Genomic DNA, 19,103 nt, shown 5'->3' with positions numbered 1-19,103 from the left:
ATTAAACAGCAGAGCAGGCAGCCAGTCAATATGTTCTTAACAGTGAGAGTGAGCGATGAAACAGTTTGAGGGTTGTTTGGAATCAGTAAATAGAAAGTGCATGTATTGGCTCACCTAGAGGAAAATCTCAAATAGGAAACAGAATTAACCTTTAAGATGGCCGACCAGACAAAATGTCATAGTAATATTTTTACTACATTAGGTGGGTAATAACCGCAGAGGGTTCATTTGGCTACTGTGTGTTACATTGCAATAGAATATTGCACTGTGGAAAGGCAAAAGCCTGTTTTTTATGTACTCTTACCTGTTTACTATAACAGATTTACTGGCAGTACAGAGCTGTGGTCTGCTCAAAGCAGCAGAACAGACCCAAAAGAACTGCAAACAACCTTGATGTAGAGAATAAAATGTTCATTGTTTAGCTGTCTTGTCAAGAAGTCAGACATCGTGCGCTGGGTTTGAATGGTGTACATGCCCTTTTCAAGCCTCTAGCAGCTGTAATCAGCTAAGTATACTCTGCACTGGTGTCCTGGTGAATTAGTGCAACATACATTATAATGTGTTGTTTCTGAGGGACCTGTGACAATTGGGATGTGTGGTGAGTGCAAGGCCCATGTTAAGTTTATGAGAACAAATATTTTTTTACTTTAAGAAAAAAGAAAATAGAAGAAATAAAAAATAACATGGGTAAAAGCAATGAATACTATTTGTGGAATTATGATGCTCCGTCCAAATAAATAATCACTGTGTTTAAGTGTGGGCCTTGTTGTTGGCTCTGTATCAGATTAAGATTTCTGTCATGTTAACCTGTGTTTTGTTTACCCCTAGGCAGAAATAAAAACAAATATACATTAAAATTTCACATTGGTAGACAGGCATCCTGAATCAGTATAATGCCAAAGTGCATTTTAACTGTATTTGTTAGCCAGTGTGGCTGCTAGTTCTATCCAAAATTTCACTGTAAATATATTCTCCTGAACACTATTAAAAGTCTACATGTTTTCCTTGGGTGTTTACATGTGATTTCTAACATTCCTTTCAGTACTTCATCTCTGGTATGTTTAAAGCTGTTACACTAATGAACAGAAATGTACTTCTGATTTCTGTTTCAAAAAACACAACTCCCTCCCAAAAAGGGGGGAGGATGGAGAGACTACTTTAATTCTGCACTTGTCTTTAGTTGAAAGAGATCAGATGAAAGAATGGGGAAAAGATTGTTTTCATTTATCATAGAGGATATTCATTGCTGGCCTTCCAGTTCAGCAGGGTATTTTAATAAAAGTACCTACCTTCAGTGCCAGTGCTCGTGCTCTGAATGTCAGTATGTGTTAACATATTTTGCCTAACTGGGATTTAGGATATTGAAAGGACTTAAATTGTTACAGGTGTCTTACTGATTGAAGAATGTTTTGTTGATGAAAGGCACATTTCAGTGGATAAATGCCAGATCTCCTGATGTTGTTATAATTGAAAACAAAATGAAACAGCAAATTGAGATCATGATCAACTTGCATGCTTGTGTCTATTGTAAAATATTAAGCAGATAAAGTGACATGCTGTTTAAACAGGATGGTATTTCAGGAAACTGACTTCCAGCCTGTGGTAGCAATTGCAGATTTTACTTAAATTTGGCATGGCTTGCAGTTGCACAGTTACTTAAAAATAGCGTTCCTGAGTATTTTCCTATGTGGGGGAATACATGGGGGAGTGTTGGATGTAATTTCTAATTAAATTAGATTGAGTTTCCTTTTGGAGGTAGGTCTTAAGATTGTTGGATTTGCAGAGGTTTTTAACCAGTGCGTTTCTGTAGCATCTCTGTAGAAGCCTCATTGGAAAATGCGTTCTATAATCTCAGGAGATTACTGGGAGATGATGCTAACCCTGCTGAGCAAATGTGTCACTCTTCCAGATGCCAGTTGAGCAACTCCCGTGAGCACCATTAGCTTTGCTGAGTTTAGGCTCAGAGACGTTAGGGAGTGGCCACATCCACTCCACTTTGAGGGTGTTGAGTGCAGCCACAATAAGGGAAATTAAATAAGAAATTTAAGAAAGCAGGTGGGAGGGGGATCTCCAGAATTATAAATGCCCAGGCTGATGGCCATCAATGATGATTGTAAAGTTGTAGTTCTGTATTAAGTCTTTCAAGGTCTTTGTTTCTGTAATTTCTGTGCTTCTGTGTTGAGTTTGCCCCCACCCCAATAAAATCCTTTTGCTTTGAAGATCAGTTTTCATTCATTCTCAGGACCTTGTTCTCACATAGTAGAAGGGTGTTAGTTTATTGCATTTGTTGATATTATTCCATTCTCACGCTGATTTGAGAGAGGTTTTCTTAAGCAGCATTTGACAGAAATTGTTGAAACAGTATTAAGAAAACAGAACACACTGTTGTATAGATTTTCTGAAGTATTTTTCATTATCTGTAACATGACAGTTTTAGTCTCAGACTTAAATGTTTTCACAAACATTAAAGTATTTTTAGGTGGCTTACAATCTTTGTGAGGTGCTCAATATGAAAATTAACCCATCACATGTTCATACAGTCTTGAAAGCATAACTCTAAAATTTAGGCATTGCACTGGTGCCTTGCCCATTGCCTTATAGCTGCCCTTTCTCAGCTATATTTTCAGGCATTCAGGGAACTACTGCAGTCAGTGATGCTATTCAGGACCTTTATATGTAAGCTGGTAGTGCACACAAACAAAAGGTTGTTTCTCTCTTTTTTTTCTTATTCAGAAATTAAGTAGCACCGTTAGCCTAATGAAGCCTCCTGAGCAAAGTCTTAACATTCCTGAAATAGAGCATATTTCTGAGTGCAGCATTTTTGTTAAAGATTTAAACAGCAATTTTTTTGTTTTGCTGCTGTTTTTCTCATCAGTTCTTTCCAATCACAGAATACAATGATGTGGAGTTAGCATAAATTACTGATGATTTGTTTTTACAGACAAGGCGCAGCTGCTTTTGTTTTGCTTTGTTTTTCATCTGAGCATGAGGGAAACCCTCTGGAAGCAGAGGCCTAGTAAAGCAGTCTCTTTTCTTCCATCTTCCTATTAAACGACTGTTGCGGGTGATCACTCTCTACCCAGGATCATTATTTTACCACTTCTCAAGCACAGGGAAAGTTCTGCTTCTTTATCTCTTTGTTAAACTCAAATATTAGATTAAACTTCAAGACACAATAAAGATACGTATCTTGGAATTAGTTTTCTTTCAGATGCTGCTTCCCAAATCTTAAAAATTTAGCAGTAATTATGAGGAACTTAATTTCTGTAAGGAAAAGATCAACAAAATATTCATACCCGGCAAACTCTTCTTTTGTCTGCACACAACACTGCTTGGCAGAGACAGAAAAGAAGCATAAGTGTTTTTTGTTGCTGACCAAGCATTACAGGGGAATTGAATAGTATTAAATTCTTCCAATTATAGCTGAATACAATGCAATGAATAAAGAAATGCATTGAAAGGTCTCTTCCATGAGGAACCTGAACAGTCAGTTGTAGGGTTCTTGTTTCTAACCATTTCCTACCAGATATACCACACTAAATATTTTCCGTAAGCCAGCTATCCAGAAACATTGGAGAATAGTAGCTTTTTCTTGACAGAAATGTTGCATGCACGGTCCATCCTTTCTTCCCTACTTACACATTAAAATATGTAACTTTGCCTCCTTCCTTCCATTTTTAAAGATTAAACCAGAGTATATTTTAAAAACAATGAAAGATTTTTTTCTTTTTTCCTATTACACAGCTTGGTCAAGAACAGTTAGTTAAGCAGTTATGAAACTGTTCCGTTTGATGTGCATGTACGTTATCAGCTTGTCTGGGCATCAGTAGGGTCCAGTCTCTGCTGTCATTTCTTGGAATGTGAATTTATCACCTACTCACACAAGCGGCATCCAGCAAGGTGATGATAACCCCTGGACCATGTTCTTCCTCAAAAACAGTCACCTCTTCAGGGACAGGTAGTAGCAGAAGCAGATGCAACTGATGCAGTGTTTTCAAAATTACTATTTTCAGCTGCATTTTTCCTACCGTTTGGACAAAGAAATATTGCACTGAACTGTTCAGATTTCTGAGGTCATGTCTCCATTCTCTTTCCCTGACACATGAAAACCCTTACATTTGAAAATCGGCATTGTATCTTCAGTTGTCTTTGGCACAGGATGGGATATCAGTTTGACAGGCAGCTCGGAGTAGTTTAACTAGGGCCTGCCCCTCCAGTGGCCGCACTCTTCCTGTTAGATTCCTGTGCTCATTAAGCAACAGTGAGCTGAAAACTACTCCTTAAAAAAGCCCGTCTAGGGATGTGAAGATAGCATTTCCAAAGCCATATACAATTGGTATCAGCCCAAATTGATAGAGAGTATGTATATCCCCTGAAATTTTTTGCTTGTATTTCTCATGAGCAGGTGAGAGTGAAAATAATTGTTACTCTGTTGAAACTGAAGTAAATTTAAAGCTTTTGTGCTTATCATGGGAGTGCGCAGTTTGCCTTTTAGAACAGTGGTAATGTGAGTTGTTATATGTGAATGTAGCATCATCCTTTTAATGGGTTATGAGACATCAGTTTCATACCCACCAGCACATAGAATTGTCAGATGTTCTATTAAAAAATACGTGAAAAGGTACCCTGGCTTATTAGTAACTATAATTGTTAACAGGTAATTCCTGTAAGTGTTTCTTTTTAATAAGCACTATCTAAGATGTAAAATGAAGGAAGAGGTTCAGGAAGGGACTGTCATACATCAGGCTTTATGGACTGCTGTAGATCTTTGCTGTTTACTCATCTGAACTTCAAATATCTGCATTTGGAGCATTGGTAGTAACTGTATGACCATGACCTCTAAAAATTATTTTATGTATAAAAATGATCTGTGCTTTTTTTTATCTGAATCAGCCCTGTGTTTGAAGATCCTGTGTGCACAAACCTTTCAATATGCAGTATTGATCTTTCTTTGTCTTTGTTTTGGCTTTGGACTGATTGTGCCATGATCCCCTTTTGTTGGGCTTTGCAACTTGCTCAGAAGTGTGATTTTAAAACTGTGGTTGTTGTTTCTATTGTGCTGTAGCTATGTTTGAGCTTTACAGAAAGAGACATGTTCAAAAATGCTTACAGCTTAAAGTAAACTTCACATAGCATGTTGGCAAAAAGCAAAAGAAGGTTAACAGTGAGAGATTCTGATTTGCAGACTAAGGCCGTAAAGGACCATTATGTTAATCTCTTCTGACTTTCTGCACAAAGTATGTAGATACCTTATTTATGTTCTCCCTTCTTTGTGGCTATATTGAAATTAGGAAGGTTAACTAGAATTAAGGGAGTGAGTAGAGGCTGGTAGATGTTTAATCAAAACATTGTAATTATGGAGGGAATATAAATGAGGAGAACAATTACAGCATGTTAGTAGATGTACATGATTACAGAAAGTATGCACAATATTGCAGCTGTTACTGAAGAAGCAATATGTACGTGTCCCACGGGTCTCAGTTGCTAATGTCACATGAATTGCTGCACAGTGCTATAGATAAAAGTATCAATAGCGATCTTGCTTTGTTTTGGGCAGATGATATTAGAACTGCTGCTGTCACTGCAAATGTAAGAAGGTTATTTTTAAGTGAGTTCTGTGATTTGAGACTCTTTGCTCTCCTTTGTGATCATAATAATCTTGGCTTATGTCAGATCTTTTTTGCTAAAATTATCTCTCCAGCCATTTCATCCTCAACTTTGTAGTCCTCTATTAAGCATATAATTCACTTTTTTCATCATTCTTGGCTTCCATGGGACTTTTTTGAGATACCCTACTCTGCATTCATTTGCATTTGTCATTTATAAGCCTGGATTCTTAGATGTTCTGAGTCTTTTTGGATTTATCTGCACTGGGTCCAATTTATTTGCTGTTCCTTCAAATATAGGAAAAGTGAATACTATTTAGGTCACTGTGGTGAGTTGTCTCCAGTGGGGATAACTGAATAGATTTTTCAGTGCATAATGGTATGCAAATAATACACCTCTGCTTCACATGGGAATAGACTAAATATGCGCCCAAGCTTTTTGTGACCTTAATATGTTTGTAGGCATCATAATACACCATGTGCTGCTGTATCTGATGTACAGATACTTCAGCTGTGGTTCAGGGCAAAGAAATGTATGAAATAATTCTGTGAATTTAGTATGTGATCCACACACCTTACAGTGTATGGAAGTGTATACCAGCTATATGGCTGATTTACTGTTGTAACATGAGCAGTAGATTTTAATAATAGTCACCATCAATAAAACAGAAGATGCTTAATGTCTTGCACTTAAAACACGCTAATTCATTACATTGGTAGAGTGTCTTCATGCACGATGTGAGATGAAACTGGAAAACATACTGTAAAATGATAAATACGTTACTCCCATCACGCTGGTTTTATGTTTATGATGTTTCACACGTAAAAGCACCTTTTAAAAATTTTGCTGCTTTTTAGTTTATTGCAGGTTCCAGAGCAATTCAGGAAACAGATGCTCCATGTAAAAAAAGCTTTGCTTTAGTGAAGCTTTCTGTGCAAGAGAATGCATTCTTCCTAAAAACTTCATTTTTCTTAAATTAACTTGTATTTCCACTGAGGATGGCTTATATTAAGCACAAAGGGAGGCTTAGCAGGTTAGACTTCGATCAAATAAACTGCATAACTAAGAAGAGAAGATGCCAAGCCTCACACTCTTGTACTTGAAAGTATTGTGTTCTCTCTCATGGGAACTTGAGATTAGAGAAATTATAAAGGCTTTGCATAAAAACAGGGAGTTAGATTTAATTTTTGCTTAAGCAGGGAAGTGTCAAAGCCTATTATGGTAATTTTTCAATTTTGTCTTAACTGTTCACACATTTTAAAATAGTTGTACAATTGAGCGGAGGCATAATTGATGTGTTGTGGTTTCTTTTTTTACCTTGGGCCGTCATGAAACATAGCTTAGGTGCACTTAGGCTTGGAAGGAATAGGTGTGCTAATTAAGTAGATGAAAATTTTCATATCATAGTGAGAAAATTTGCCTAATGGATTGAAATAGTATTCTAAGAATGGCTCCCATGTTCTTAATTACAGCCAAGTACCAAATATCAGTATTACTTATAGACAATTAAACTACAAAACCTTAGCGAGAAAGCTTAATTCCTAGCAGTAGAATTTTGGGGTTGTGGAGACTATCATGTTCATTATTATTATAGTAAATAGTAGCAGTAAAAGTCTACATTAAAAAAATGTTTCTCAATAATTTTATTTATTGTCTTTTAATGTAAATTAAAAGCTGAAAATATCATGGAATTAATCGCTAGTGCTACATTTGTTTAAAAAATAGCAAATCTTGTCTGTATCATAACAGCCTATAAAGTGGTAGTGTAGTAACATAAAATTTATGCTTGACCTAAATTGAATTTTAGGACTTCTGTAATTAGAGGAAAACTGATTTAGCAAAATGGGAAATTAAATCACTTTTTCTTTTAGTAAATACAGTATTTAACAGAAGAAATAATCTTCCAGAGTCACTTTCGTTTTGGTGATCAGTTTTGCTGTTCCATAGGAGGAATCTTTGTTGGAACAAGCTTTGCATTTGGGATGACACTTACTGGCAAACATGAAAGTAAGCGATAGTAAGTGGTCATTGGTTAGTGGTAACATTGGTCGCTGTTTATATGCAGAGAAAGAGTCTACTACCTAGCTTTCAGCTAATTTTTCTGCAGAAGCCTGTTTTGGCTATGGACTGCCTTTGGCATCTCCAAATTATGCCCAACCTGTTCAGGATTTTTCTGGCTTTGTCTGCAGTAGAAACTGGCAAAAAGACAGAGATCTACTGTATCACAGGGATGAGGCATGTTGTGCTTTACCGCTTTTCCTGAGACTGCTGAATGGCTTCTGACAAGGTCCACTTTCAGTTTCTCTTAACACATGTACCTGTAGAGAAGTCTGGTTCTTTCTTAGCTCTTCCTTAGAACTATCCAGATAGAAATACAGTATAGCTGTGCAGTTTTTGCGAGACACAGCCTGGATAAGAGGGTCAGCATCTGTTCTGGCTGTTAAACTAGTTCTCCGTTTTACAGGTTTCTGGTGTTTTGTGTTTGTGTGCCTGGAATAATAGTGCCAGGAATAAGAAAGCCAAGTGCGTCTCAGATGTCTACGCGAAGTAGAAGAAGGGGATTTGTTAGAGCCTTAGGCAAAGGGCAAAGTATTTTTAGTCTTCATTCCTTGTTTTATAGTTTAATACTGATTGCACTGGCATTGAAAGAACACTAGTGTGTGTGTAAGCACATATGTAATTTAAATGTAAGACTAAGTTCTTACTTAATTTGTGTTACCTGTCACTAAATACATGCAGGATCAGGGCCTTTCTTTATAAAGCAGATTACTGGAGTATGTTATAGATTGTCCACAATGCAAGATTTAATTCTGTTTTCTGGTGTCAGTTCAGTGTTCTGTAACGTTTTCATTTCTCACATTACAGTTTTTATTAATCATTACTTTTTTATTGTTTGCACATGAAAGCTTCTCTGATAGACAGTGTTTATTTAAATGGTATTTCATTGAGTAGTAAAATTAGCAGTAACAGTTTTGCTAGGTTTTTTCTTCTGTCTATTGTATTTATTCTGAGCTTATGCAGCATAAAAAGTAGCTGTTACCAATAAGCTCACAATTATGAGGAAAAAATATAAATGTTATCAATCTTAGCTTGACATATTTTGCAGTTCTGTGATGACAGATACCTCTCTGAACACTTCCTCAGGTGCAGGCAGTGTTAGCTCCAAATATATTTACTCATTTATCCCACTTAACTGTGTAAACTTAGCGAGGTGTTATTGGTGATTTTTTGTGTTAATTATATTTTGTTTACCCTTCAGTAGCATGCTGTGAGGAACACGGCAGTGTAACCCACAAGCTCTTGACAGGACTGATGAATGGCCAGAGATAGAGATATTGGCAGGCTGCTCTCTAGTGCTCTGTCTAGAATTGTTTTCCTAAATAATTCAGAGGGTTGAAATTTGATGAAATTATTTCCATTTGAAGAATGAATGGAAGGGGTAAATGAATAAAGACTCCAGTAATGGAGCAGTTGTGTTCATACTGTTGGACAGACAAGACAGCATCCCGCATCATTGTTCCTGCCCAAATTCTTTGCATGAGGTTGTGATTTAGCTTTGTGCAAGTGATTACTTCTGTAGTGACTGGCTTTCTTGCTTGGTGTGTGGCACTCGGCCGTAGCCAGCCTTCAGCCTTCCCCTGGCCTGAGAGGCCCTGCACATTGACAGCGGTCTCTTCTCTGGTGTCCCTGGAGAAGCCAGGCTCCAGTGGTGGGCTCTGATATAGTGAGATGGTGTGTTTTCAGGAGAGAGTGCTTAACACAGGAGACCATCTACAAATACATGGTTGACAAATGATGAGTAGTGCTTAGAGGGGACTGAGTGACACGTGATGTCAGTAGGTCACTAACCTGTGGTTAGTTTAGCTGTTTGGCAGGAATGGTGCCACTAGATAAGACCATCTGTGGTTTTATCTTTTTTAAAAGACTTAACCTTTTGGAAGGAAGTCTGGAAGGGTGTGTATTAGCTGTGCTCATTCATCCTTCCAGAAAGATGGTCTTTAAGCCCCATTTGACTGATGAACCTAGTGTCATGTGAATGCCATGTGGGAACAGTGAGCATGTATGATACCATAAATCTGCCATTCTTCCCTAATGACAGCTGCCTACAAAAACTCTCTGCAGGAACGGATCTGCTCTCTGGGTCTCTTTGTTCTTTGACATACCAGCCGTAACAGAAATGGCTTTCTGCTGTAGGTGTAATTATGTGCAACTGCTTTGTCTATATTTCATGATTCAATTTTGAGGTTGTATAGCAGCTAGAGTAACCGAAAGTATTAGGTTGGTATTTCAGAATAGTTCTTTCTCCTTTTTTTCTGCTCACATAGAAAGTCTGTACAACATAAACTTGAGTGAGAATACTTGTCTGGCATATGAGTGCAAAACTGTTGAATGCAAAAATCGCCTTTCAAAAGCTGGGTGATGATGGGGGACAAACCAATCTATCACCAGCTGTAATACACTGGTTTCTCCCTGAAAATGAAAATGTTTTGCAAAAAACCCACGGCCATATTTGATCTTGCTCATATAAATGTGCAGGCACCTTTTGCCTCAGCCCTGCTCCATCCATTTTTTCATGCCAGCCACCTAAATGTAATGTCGGTTTGACTTGTGCGAGCTGGAGCTAGAAAATGTGGAGCTCTGCTGCACACACGTATCATGTAGTACACAGCTCAGGGCAAAGGAGAACTTTTAAAATTAGAATTGTAGAGCTTTAAGAAATGAGCAGTGAAAGCCACATGAATAAGGCATGTTTATTTGAATTCCGGTTTCTTATAATGTAGCTGTTGAGATATTTGATTAGATCTTATACTCAATATGGAATATTGAGTATAAGATCTAATGTTTTCTAACATCTGTTGTTAATACAGCCTGTCACCTGGAAATAAATGAATAGATACTCATGGGATATCTGGAAAAAAGAAGTGTGTTTAGAAGCATCACTACTTCTTTGAAAGGAATAGCATAATAATTTATGAACATCATGGTTTCTCCATATAAACAGAAACAACTTGGAATTTTAATGATCAAAATTATACTTCATAATGGAAGTTCTAAGGCATGCAATTAATTATATGAGATTAAGAAAAAAAAACCCTGCCTCAGATGCATTGATTTGATAGCATTTGAATGGACTCACCTTCTGGTCCAGAGAGATGCTGTGGGAAATCTAAATCAGATTTCCAAGGAAGAAGTGGGAGTGCTCTGCTCCTTAGAAGGGTTGGGCTGAGTGAGGCTGGAACTTGGGGAAATCATCCCAGGCTGAAACAGGTAGGAAGGAGATCAGGCATGCATGTACTGCCTTGGCTCTGCTGAGCTCAGAGGTTGGTTCTGCTTCTGCTCCCACTGGCAACATGGCATTGTATTTGTGTGAACAACATCTGCACCATAGACTTGGAGTAATCTTTTCTCAGGGGAAGCAAGCAGTGCATGCTGCTTGGGAAAACAGTGCTCTGAGAATAGCTTGGCCTTATTTACGCACTTGTAGTTTTGTGAATACAAAATATCTTTGTCCCTCTAGCGGTCCCTAACTACCCTTTTCACCTCCGTTGTTGTTTGCAGCTGCCATTTCTTTCTGCTTAACCCGAAGTTTCAGTAGCAGTGAGTGAGTTGTTTTCATATCTGATCATTTTGGGAGGTACTCTCCACTGAGCTCTGCCTCACTAGTGTGTATTTTTGTTGTTTTCTGATCCCCTCCAATTAAGGCCCTCAGGAACTTTATCATTCTGTTTGTGGCATGGCATTGTGCACTGAATGCCTTTAGTCTTGCTTTTACTAATAATCCGCCTCTTTCTTAAATTAATTAAATATAAACATACTAAAAAAGGATTCTTCTCAAAGTGGTGGTGGCCAAATTTTGAATACTGAGTCTGCTTAATTAAGCTGCTCCTCTTCTATTTTTGCATGCTTCAGCTGGCCTGAAGCTTTGTGTTTGCCAATGCAATTCATGTATTTGCTGTGGATTTAGGTAATGTGTAAAAAATCATGATTGTGGCTTCATATGAAAGTATGAATTTGATTAAATATTAAAAAAAATTAAGCTCAATATACCTTAAATAGAGGTAGTCGTGGGTTTTTTTAAAAACAACTTTAAATTGTGACTTTTTTCATCTCAAACTAAAGCATACATGAGTCCCATAACGTAACTCCCTGGCAGCTGAACAGGCAGGAGCTCAGCCCTTGTACCTTATACCTGAGCACAGCTGGTATGTCAAAGACAGATTTGAGTGGTTGCTGCTGCCAGTACAGAGATGTGTTTGCTAGCTTTGGATCACACACCTTGGTTTGGAGCCTCCATAGTACAACCCCTATTGTGTCTGCCAGGCAGGCATCAGTCATCTGAGCACTGGCTGGTCTGGGAATTAAACTGCACTGGATCCCAGGTGCTGGGATCCCAGCTCCTTTTGATTAGAGGAAGTATATTATGTATTGCGTCACAGGTTGGAAGATTAATGAATAATTGTTAAACCACTGAAAGCACTTTGAAGTGCTATGAAATGCTGAAAGATAACACTGAAAGTAGAGAATGATAAGTAGAAGTACATTTCTAAAAAGCCGTTATAGATTACATATCATAGAAGGAAATGAAAAACTAAAGCTGTCATAACGATGTTGTAGTTTATATTATGGTGATTATACAGTTTCAAAGTAAATATTTAAAATGCAGTTGTTGCCATTGATACATTAATGTCATTAAACTGCTTTTCTTTCCTGTGTTGTTCTTGAGTTTTTTTGTTGTTGATGAGTGAACTTTCTTCATTACTGTATTAATATTGATGATATCCATAATCATGGAACTGTGGTTAATAAATGCAAACTGGGAGATTAGACAAAACTCCTTTAAATTGTTTTGCAGATTAACAGGCACCCTTTATGTTGGATTTCTCTTACAACTTTAATCTTGCTGTGGGCACAAAAGAGGACTAAACTATTACTAGATGGCTGGAGTTATTTGATTTCCCCCACCCCCTGTGAGGACCGCAAATCCAAACTGTACCTGACAAATTAGAAGTGCATACTTCCACTGAAAGCTTTGAGGACATACTTTGTGCGGCAATTTGCTTGTGATACATACAGATTCAGCCTGAAATAAAACGTTGTGTGTTTTGTCATAAGAATTGAGAGGATTACCGAGTTTGAAATTTTGAATTGCAAGTAAACCTGAATTATTATGGAGTGCCTCAAGGAAATACATGGTGTGCTGTTGGCACAATGCACTGCATAGCAGGATTTGGCTTTTCCAAAGGGTTTTCTTGTAGTTCAGCTTGAGATCAGTGGGTTGTTTTTTTTCTCTGAGCTGAGAAGCAGGCTGGTTGGTTCAGTTTTGCATCCAAGGTTGACCTTGGATTTCAAAGACTTGTTTTGAAATGCGGATCTTTCTTTTTTTGAATTTCAGTGCTGGTCTTTAACACAGACCTAACATAAAACTGGGTATCTTGAGATGCAAGAAAGAAAACCTTTAGTATTGTACTGGAAGAAATATAAACGTTCATTTAAATGGAGAATGACCAAAAAGAAAACTTGGAAATTTACACCCCAAAATACATAAAATACACCCCAACGATGCTGAGCACCACACAGACAAGTGTGTGTCACTTCCCTTCAAGTGCTTCCTGATCCCCAAGACTAGTAGAGGTGGCGAACCCCACAGAGGGGTGTGCACAGGATTCACTGTGCCGTAGCTCTGCTCTCTGCCAGGCAGCCCCAGTGTCCTGGGTGACATCTTAAACCACATGTCCTGCAGTAAGTAGGCCAAAACTGGGTCTAGGGCACTCTGCACTGAAACTGCAGAGACAATTAAGCATTTGAATTTAAGAATTTGAAATACAATAGCTGCCACTTTAATGGGCTCGTTGGAACACAGCACTTGTAGTGGTTTAGTTTCGTGCAGTTGCATACAATATTTTGCACTCGTGGTACAAGCACACACCATCTGCCTCAGGTTGGGGAGGACATTCCCTGTAACAAGGATGATGTGCACAGTCAGTTTTAAGGTTTTGCTCACTTTCTTAAAGCCTGGTTTAGAATAAGGTGCTGGAGGAGACTGCAGAATTTGCATATCCGTTTTCCATTTGGGAATTACTACATTCCAGACTATATGCACTGCTTTCTCTACTGCTGCCATCCCAATGTGGATTATGAGTTTAACCCGAACCTTTCTGTACCTTTATTTTTGTCCTGACTGTGGACGCTAATGCAAAGGGAGTTCTGTTGGAAGAGGACTGTAGGATATGGATTATAATCGCACTTAACATAGTGTTTTACATGCGAAATGTTAATACATGATATTTTAAATCTTTTCTTTTTTTTTGTGATGTAACATTTTAAAATTAAACCACTTTTAATCTAATTACGTTAATCTAATTCAGCTTTAATGCTTTTTCTTTTTTTTTTTTTTTTTTTTTTTTTTGCATAAAGCTCAAAATTTTAATTGGAGTAACAAGTATTGCATGTTTTATGAAACACCTTCATTGAAAGTCTTGGATACTTTGCATTTGGGTTCCTCCAGACCCATCCAGTTTGAAAATATACTGTTTTATCCTCTCCTTAATTACAGTACTTGGAGCAACTCTCTGTTAACTGTTCTTAAGTTCCACAGGATAATGAGTCTACCAGAACTAGAGAGCATACGACAGAAAACTGTTCACAGGAGGAAGCTTGCTGTTGCTTAGCTACCTATCTTTTTAATTTGGAATCTCCAGCAATTCGATAACGACTAGCCCTTAAGCTGCTAACTGTATTTGTTCATTTTGACACACTGTACTGTGTTACATGTGCATTTCACCAGTGTGTACCTGCTATTATTCAAGGGATAAAGAGGGTGTTGGCGTTATATTGTGTATATTGCAAACCCAAGCTGTTATGTCAGTTACAAAAGCAGCACTTGGTGTATACTGAGTTGTGAGGTGGGAACCACAGCAATGAAATTCAGAGTAACTTGAGCCAACAGAGCTATTGCTTCTGCTCCTCCAGATCAGGCCCAAATTTGAGAAATTATGCATCATTTGTAAGTTCTGTAACCAATCTGTAGTCTTTTAATAGAACACATTCTCACATCAGTTTAGGCATAATAAGAGACATAATTAATTGCTAAGGAAAATGTTGCAACACTTCACATTTTTTATCCCTTTAGCATTTCCTCTCAAGTGAGAAAATGCCCGACTTTCAAAAATTGCCTTTTGCAGAAATTCGCTGGAATAAGACTCTGAACTAGGGAATGTTCATAGGATAAATACTGAATTATTGGGGGTTTTTTTAGGAATCTGGTAACACCTTTATATTCACTAGTTCTTTCTGATCAATCCTAAACTTGGTGCAAAGGAACAGCTTATCTGGGAACTGTTTATGGCTGTAGAACTGGTGTAAGCGTAGAAAGAAACTCTGTTTTTTCTAAACCATTTTTCTGGTATGTGGATCTAAAAAGGAAATTTACTCATTTGCTCTTAAATTGATTCCGTCTTGCTTTAATAGTTTTTCCCACTAGGAGAAATCTCTGTGACTCTTCCTCGCCTGTCTGCACAAAACAGTCAAAGCACTTTCTGCAGCAATGCAGTTAAGGCTTAGGTATGTTCATAGAAGGGCATCATGCCTTGGCCTCTGACTTCATCATGCAACACTGCTGGCCTTGCTGTGACGGCTGGGAGCAGTGCCTGCTGCCTCACTGACAGAAGTATACAGGCAGTGCTTTCGGTAGTGACACAGCTGTGCCAAGAGGAAAGAACTGTTGGGTCTGCCTTTACAGCAGTGCTGGCTGAAAGCTCTTTGCCAGCCTGTGTTACAAGCACAACTTGCTGACATAATTGATGGAAGCAGCAACTCCATTTTACACAGAGATGAGTTTGGTTCGCAGGAGCAAAATGCAGCTTTTTGTAAAGGAGCTTTAGTGCTGTTTGCTGCTTGCTGAAGTGCCCAGCTGGACAAAGATCTGTTACTGACATTTTCTGTGTTATATTTGTCATGATTGTAGAAGGATGAACTTGTCAGTTTGACAACTGACTACATTTTTAATTCAGTGATGAACCTGGGAATCTATGATCAAGTTAATTTAAAGAAAATTACCTATTTCAGCTCTTATACTTTGTAGGCTTAGAGATGAATCTGTGTAATTCCATTTTAGGTATTCAAAAGATTTTGATGTCTGTATGCCCCTAGTGGAAAATCCTGGCATATTTCAGTATAATTTTGTGCTCAATTAACCTCACTATTGACTTAGAGATGTACAACAGAGTTTCATCTCTTTGCCTTTTTACTGTGGTTTAGTATGTGCGTAGATTTCAGTTCTGGGCCTTTAAACCTTTCTCATGAAGATAATTTATTTTTAAAAATACTAAGTAATCTTAAAGGCTGTTGTGTAGCCTCGTGTATTTTTTTGTCATTCCTTCATGTTTTTAAGTCTTCCCATTTTAACATTGCACCTCATGGCTTTAAACTGACTGTATGCGTGTCCTTGATTTCCCAGTGTAGAGCCACCACTGCACTGGCCTCCATTTCCTTGTGGAATTCATGGAGGCTTCAGTATATGGCATGAAAAAATGTAAAACCATACTCATAGATCACCTTATAAATATTTATTCATATAAATTCTTTAAAGAAATTAAATTATGTGTTCTATACAAAATAGGAGAGAGAGGCTTTTAGTGTCACAGACTGCAAATTGAAGTCGTTTGTCTAGAAGGGTCAGGTGCCACTTTGTGGTACGGTATTTGTCTGAGATCCAAGAAAGGAAAGATTGATAGTACAAAGAGATGGATGAAACAGGCACTGCAAGAAGGATATGGGTTAATTAGGAGGATTTAAACAAGAAAGTTCTTTTGTGGGGAAAAGTGTCGTGTTCTGTTACTTTCAGAAGCGAGGTGTGCTGGCAGCCTTCTTGAACATGCAGAGTTGGTTTTCTCTGCTGATGTGGAGATGTGTGGTTGTGAGTATCAGCGAGGTGGCAGATTACCAACAGCACGTACGGTGATGATGAGTGATGATGATGAGTGCTGCTTAGGAGATTGTGGGGCTTGTGTATACACACACCATCTTTGCTGTATCTTTGGTTTTGTTGTTGTTGATATAAATTGTAATGCTGGTTCTGTGATTCCTGTATCAGAGGAAAATCATTGATATTTCAGACTGCCAGGTTCTTTGGGTGTCTTTGGTGACATGGCTGTTCGTTATATTTTTAATTACAAACATAATACTTGAAGGAAAAATCCTAAAGCTAAACCTCTGTAGCTTAGAAAATAGGAGCAGAGCAATCAACAAACATTGTTTTCTAGTTGATAGGGAAGCTGTTCTGAAAGAACAGACGCTGCAAACTGTTCCTTATTGCATTGAAGTTCACCAGCCACCTGCTACATTTAGTGGAGGACAACAAGCTCACATACACAGATTCATGCAGAAATTGAAATGGTACCATCTTTTGTAATAGTTATTTCACAGGGCAGAAAGGGAATTTTCAAACTGACTTAAGTGCAACAAACCCAGAATACTCTCTGTGCCCCTTGCGTCTCATTCTATACAAGGACAAAATAGTGCAAATCTTGCAGGAAGGCAGGAATAAAAAGCTCAGCCAGCACCTCAGTGTTTATTATTGTAATAGTAAATCACCCCTGTCTGCCTAGGAGATCTGTAAAACGTACCTGCTGAGGGCAAGAGGAGGCACAGGCAAGAGGGGCTGAGTTCTGTTTCTGAATATGGTAATTCTGATAGTTTTGTCGTGATGTTCTTAACTAAAATTCTGCATTCTTGTAGCTGCACCTTATTCTTAGCCCCAGGGGCAGATCCTGGGGCACACAGCAGCTCTTACCTTCTGCAATGCATTTCTCACTGAATATGGACTATCTGAGAATTTCTTTAAAGAAGAGGAGGAGGAAGAGGACAGGCAAGTTTTATCTTGTCTTACTGCTAAGTGTGATATGGAAAGGCCCTAACAAATTGCAGTGTACTGCTTTTTACTGAAGATGAAAAAATTATTGAAGGGACAGGTATTTGAACTGAAGAATTTATTTCTACATTAAGAAAAGGCAGTTAGTCTCAATGAGGCCCCTGGGAAATGTGATTGACATTAAAACCAATCCTGTTTTGTTTTATTATATTCCTGCAGTAATGAATCTTAGCTTCTCATGTGGTTAGATATCTGGTTTTTTCATATAATTCTGAGTACAAAAGGAGCAGTAAAAAACATTCTAAGTATTGGGAAAACAGTACTCTCTTTTCTCTTTCCCAGTTCCACTTGTAGGAACTGTTTTTCATACGGCATTTTTTTCTTGTATTAACATGAGGCCAGACACAAGAAACTCAGTCCAAACAAATAAGTTTGAACATGTCCCACAATACTGATCAAAGTGCACTGTCAAAGTGGTGTCTCAGGCATAGTTCTGGTCATCTTTTTGTGGTACTTCACCTCCCTCCTTGAGTGGCAGCTCTCCTCCTGCCCAGCTTTGCCAGCACATCAAGAAGAAAGATGCCTCTGCTTCAGGAAGAAATACAGCTTACTGGTATTTTTCTCTACTGCAAGGGCATTTTTTATTTGCACTTGATCAACATGGTGCCTGTTTGATGTGAAAACTGAGTATGAATTCTTTGTTCTTCTCTTTTTGTTTGTTTTTTCTTTTTTCAGAAACCAAAACAAAAGGATTGGCATCCTCCTGGAGGATTTATTTTAGGACTCTGGGCACTGATCATCATAGTTTTCTTCAAAACATACGGAATCAAGCACATGAAACACGTCTTCTGAATTCAAACAAACAAGATGATTGCATTGGCTGCTATGTTGGATTCATTGGTGTCACCTGAGTTCTCTGTACGTGTGTTATGGCTGGAGTGAAAAACAGTGTTCAGATTGCTTCTAAAAGTTCTTTCGAAGTCATGTCTTCTGTACTTTCTTCTGCAAAGAGTCTGACAAATGATTTTAATGTTACTGGTGAGAGATACCATTTTATGTTGTCTTGTTTTAAACACATTTTAATGCTTTTCTGAGCAATTTTTCTTTCTGGATAAACTTAAAAAAGAGGATGGACCTAAACCAAGTAACAGAGTTTCTGAGGCTGTGAATTGTAAATGGGCAAATTTTCTTCCCCATATATCAAAGTAAATCTTAGAAGTAGCCAACCTACCACTAAAGAACTAGGCATTGCACAGAATATTATTTAAGGTGTCATTTTATGAATGTCAAGCCATTTTGCAGGTTTTGGCATGATGTATTGAAAGCTTTCTTCACAAAAATAATCATACCCTAGAATATATGGAATTTTTTTTCTTATTCTTTCTTCTTCTCTGTTAAATACGACCTTTAGATCAGTCCTCTCACCTCAGGCAGTTTTGAGTCTAGGATTCTATGACTTGGTGAAGGTGAAACAAAAATACATGATGAGCTCACTGAATTAACTTCAAAACATGTGCCAAAAAAATGCAACTGTGACTTCAGCATGTCCACGAGGAACCCTTCACAGGTGTGGTATTTTTCACTGCATACAATATGGACTTCGATAATTTCGGGATCTTCAGTGCAT

At 38.0% G+C, this 19,103-nt stretch overlaps 1 protein-coding gene across 1 annotated transcript in view; it reads left to right on the top strand.

Moving 5' to 3' along the window:
- PIGK (phosphatidylinositol glycan anchor biosynthesis class K) overlaps positions 1–18,328 on the top strand; it is a gene marked incomplete at its 3' end in the record, with an annotated part of 68,533 nt that extends 50,205 nt beyond the window's left edge. The window contains exon 11 of the mRNA XM_080622670.1: positions 18,212–18,328. Coding sequence (XP_080478796.1) covers positions 18,212–18,328 — 117 coding nt within the window. The remainder of the gene's footprint in view (positions 1–18,211) is intronic.
- Positions 18,329–19,103: the final 775 nt, after the last annotated feature.

The sequence above is a fragment of the Psittacula echo genome (assembly GCF_963264785.1).
Source record: "Psittacula echo genome assembly, chromosome: 7".
In the NCBI taxonomy this organism is placed as follows: Eukaryota; Metazoa; Chordata; class Aves; order Psittaciformes; family Psittacidae; genus Psittacula; species Psittacula echo.
Note: the sequence above shows the minus strand (reverse complement) of the source record. Positions and strands in the feature narration are given on the sequence as shown.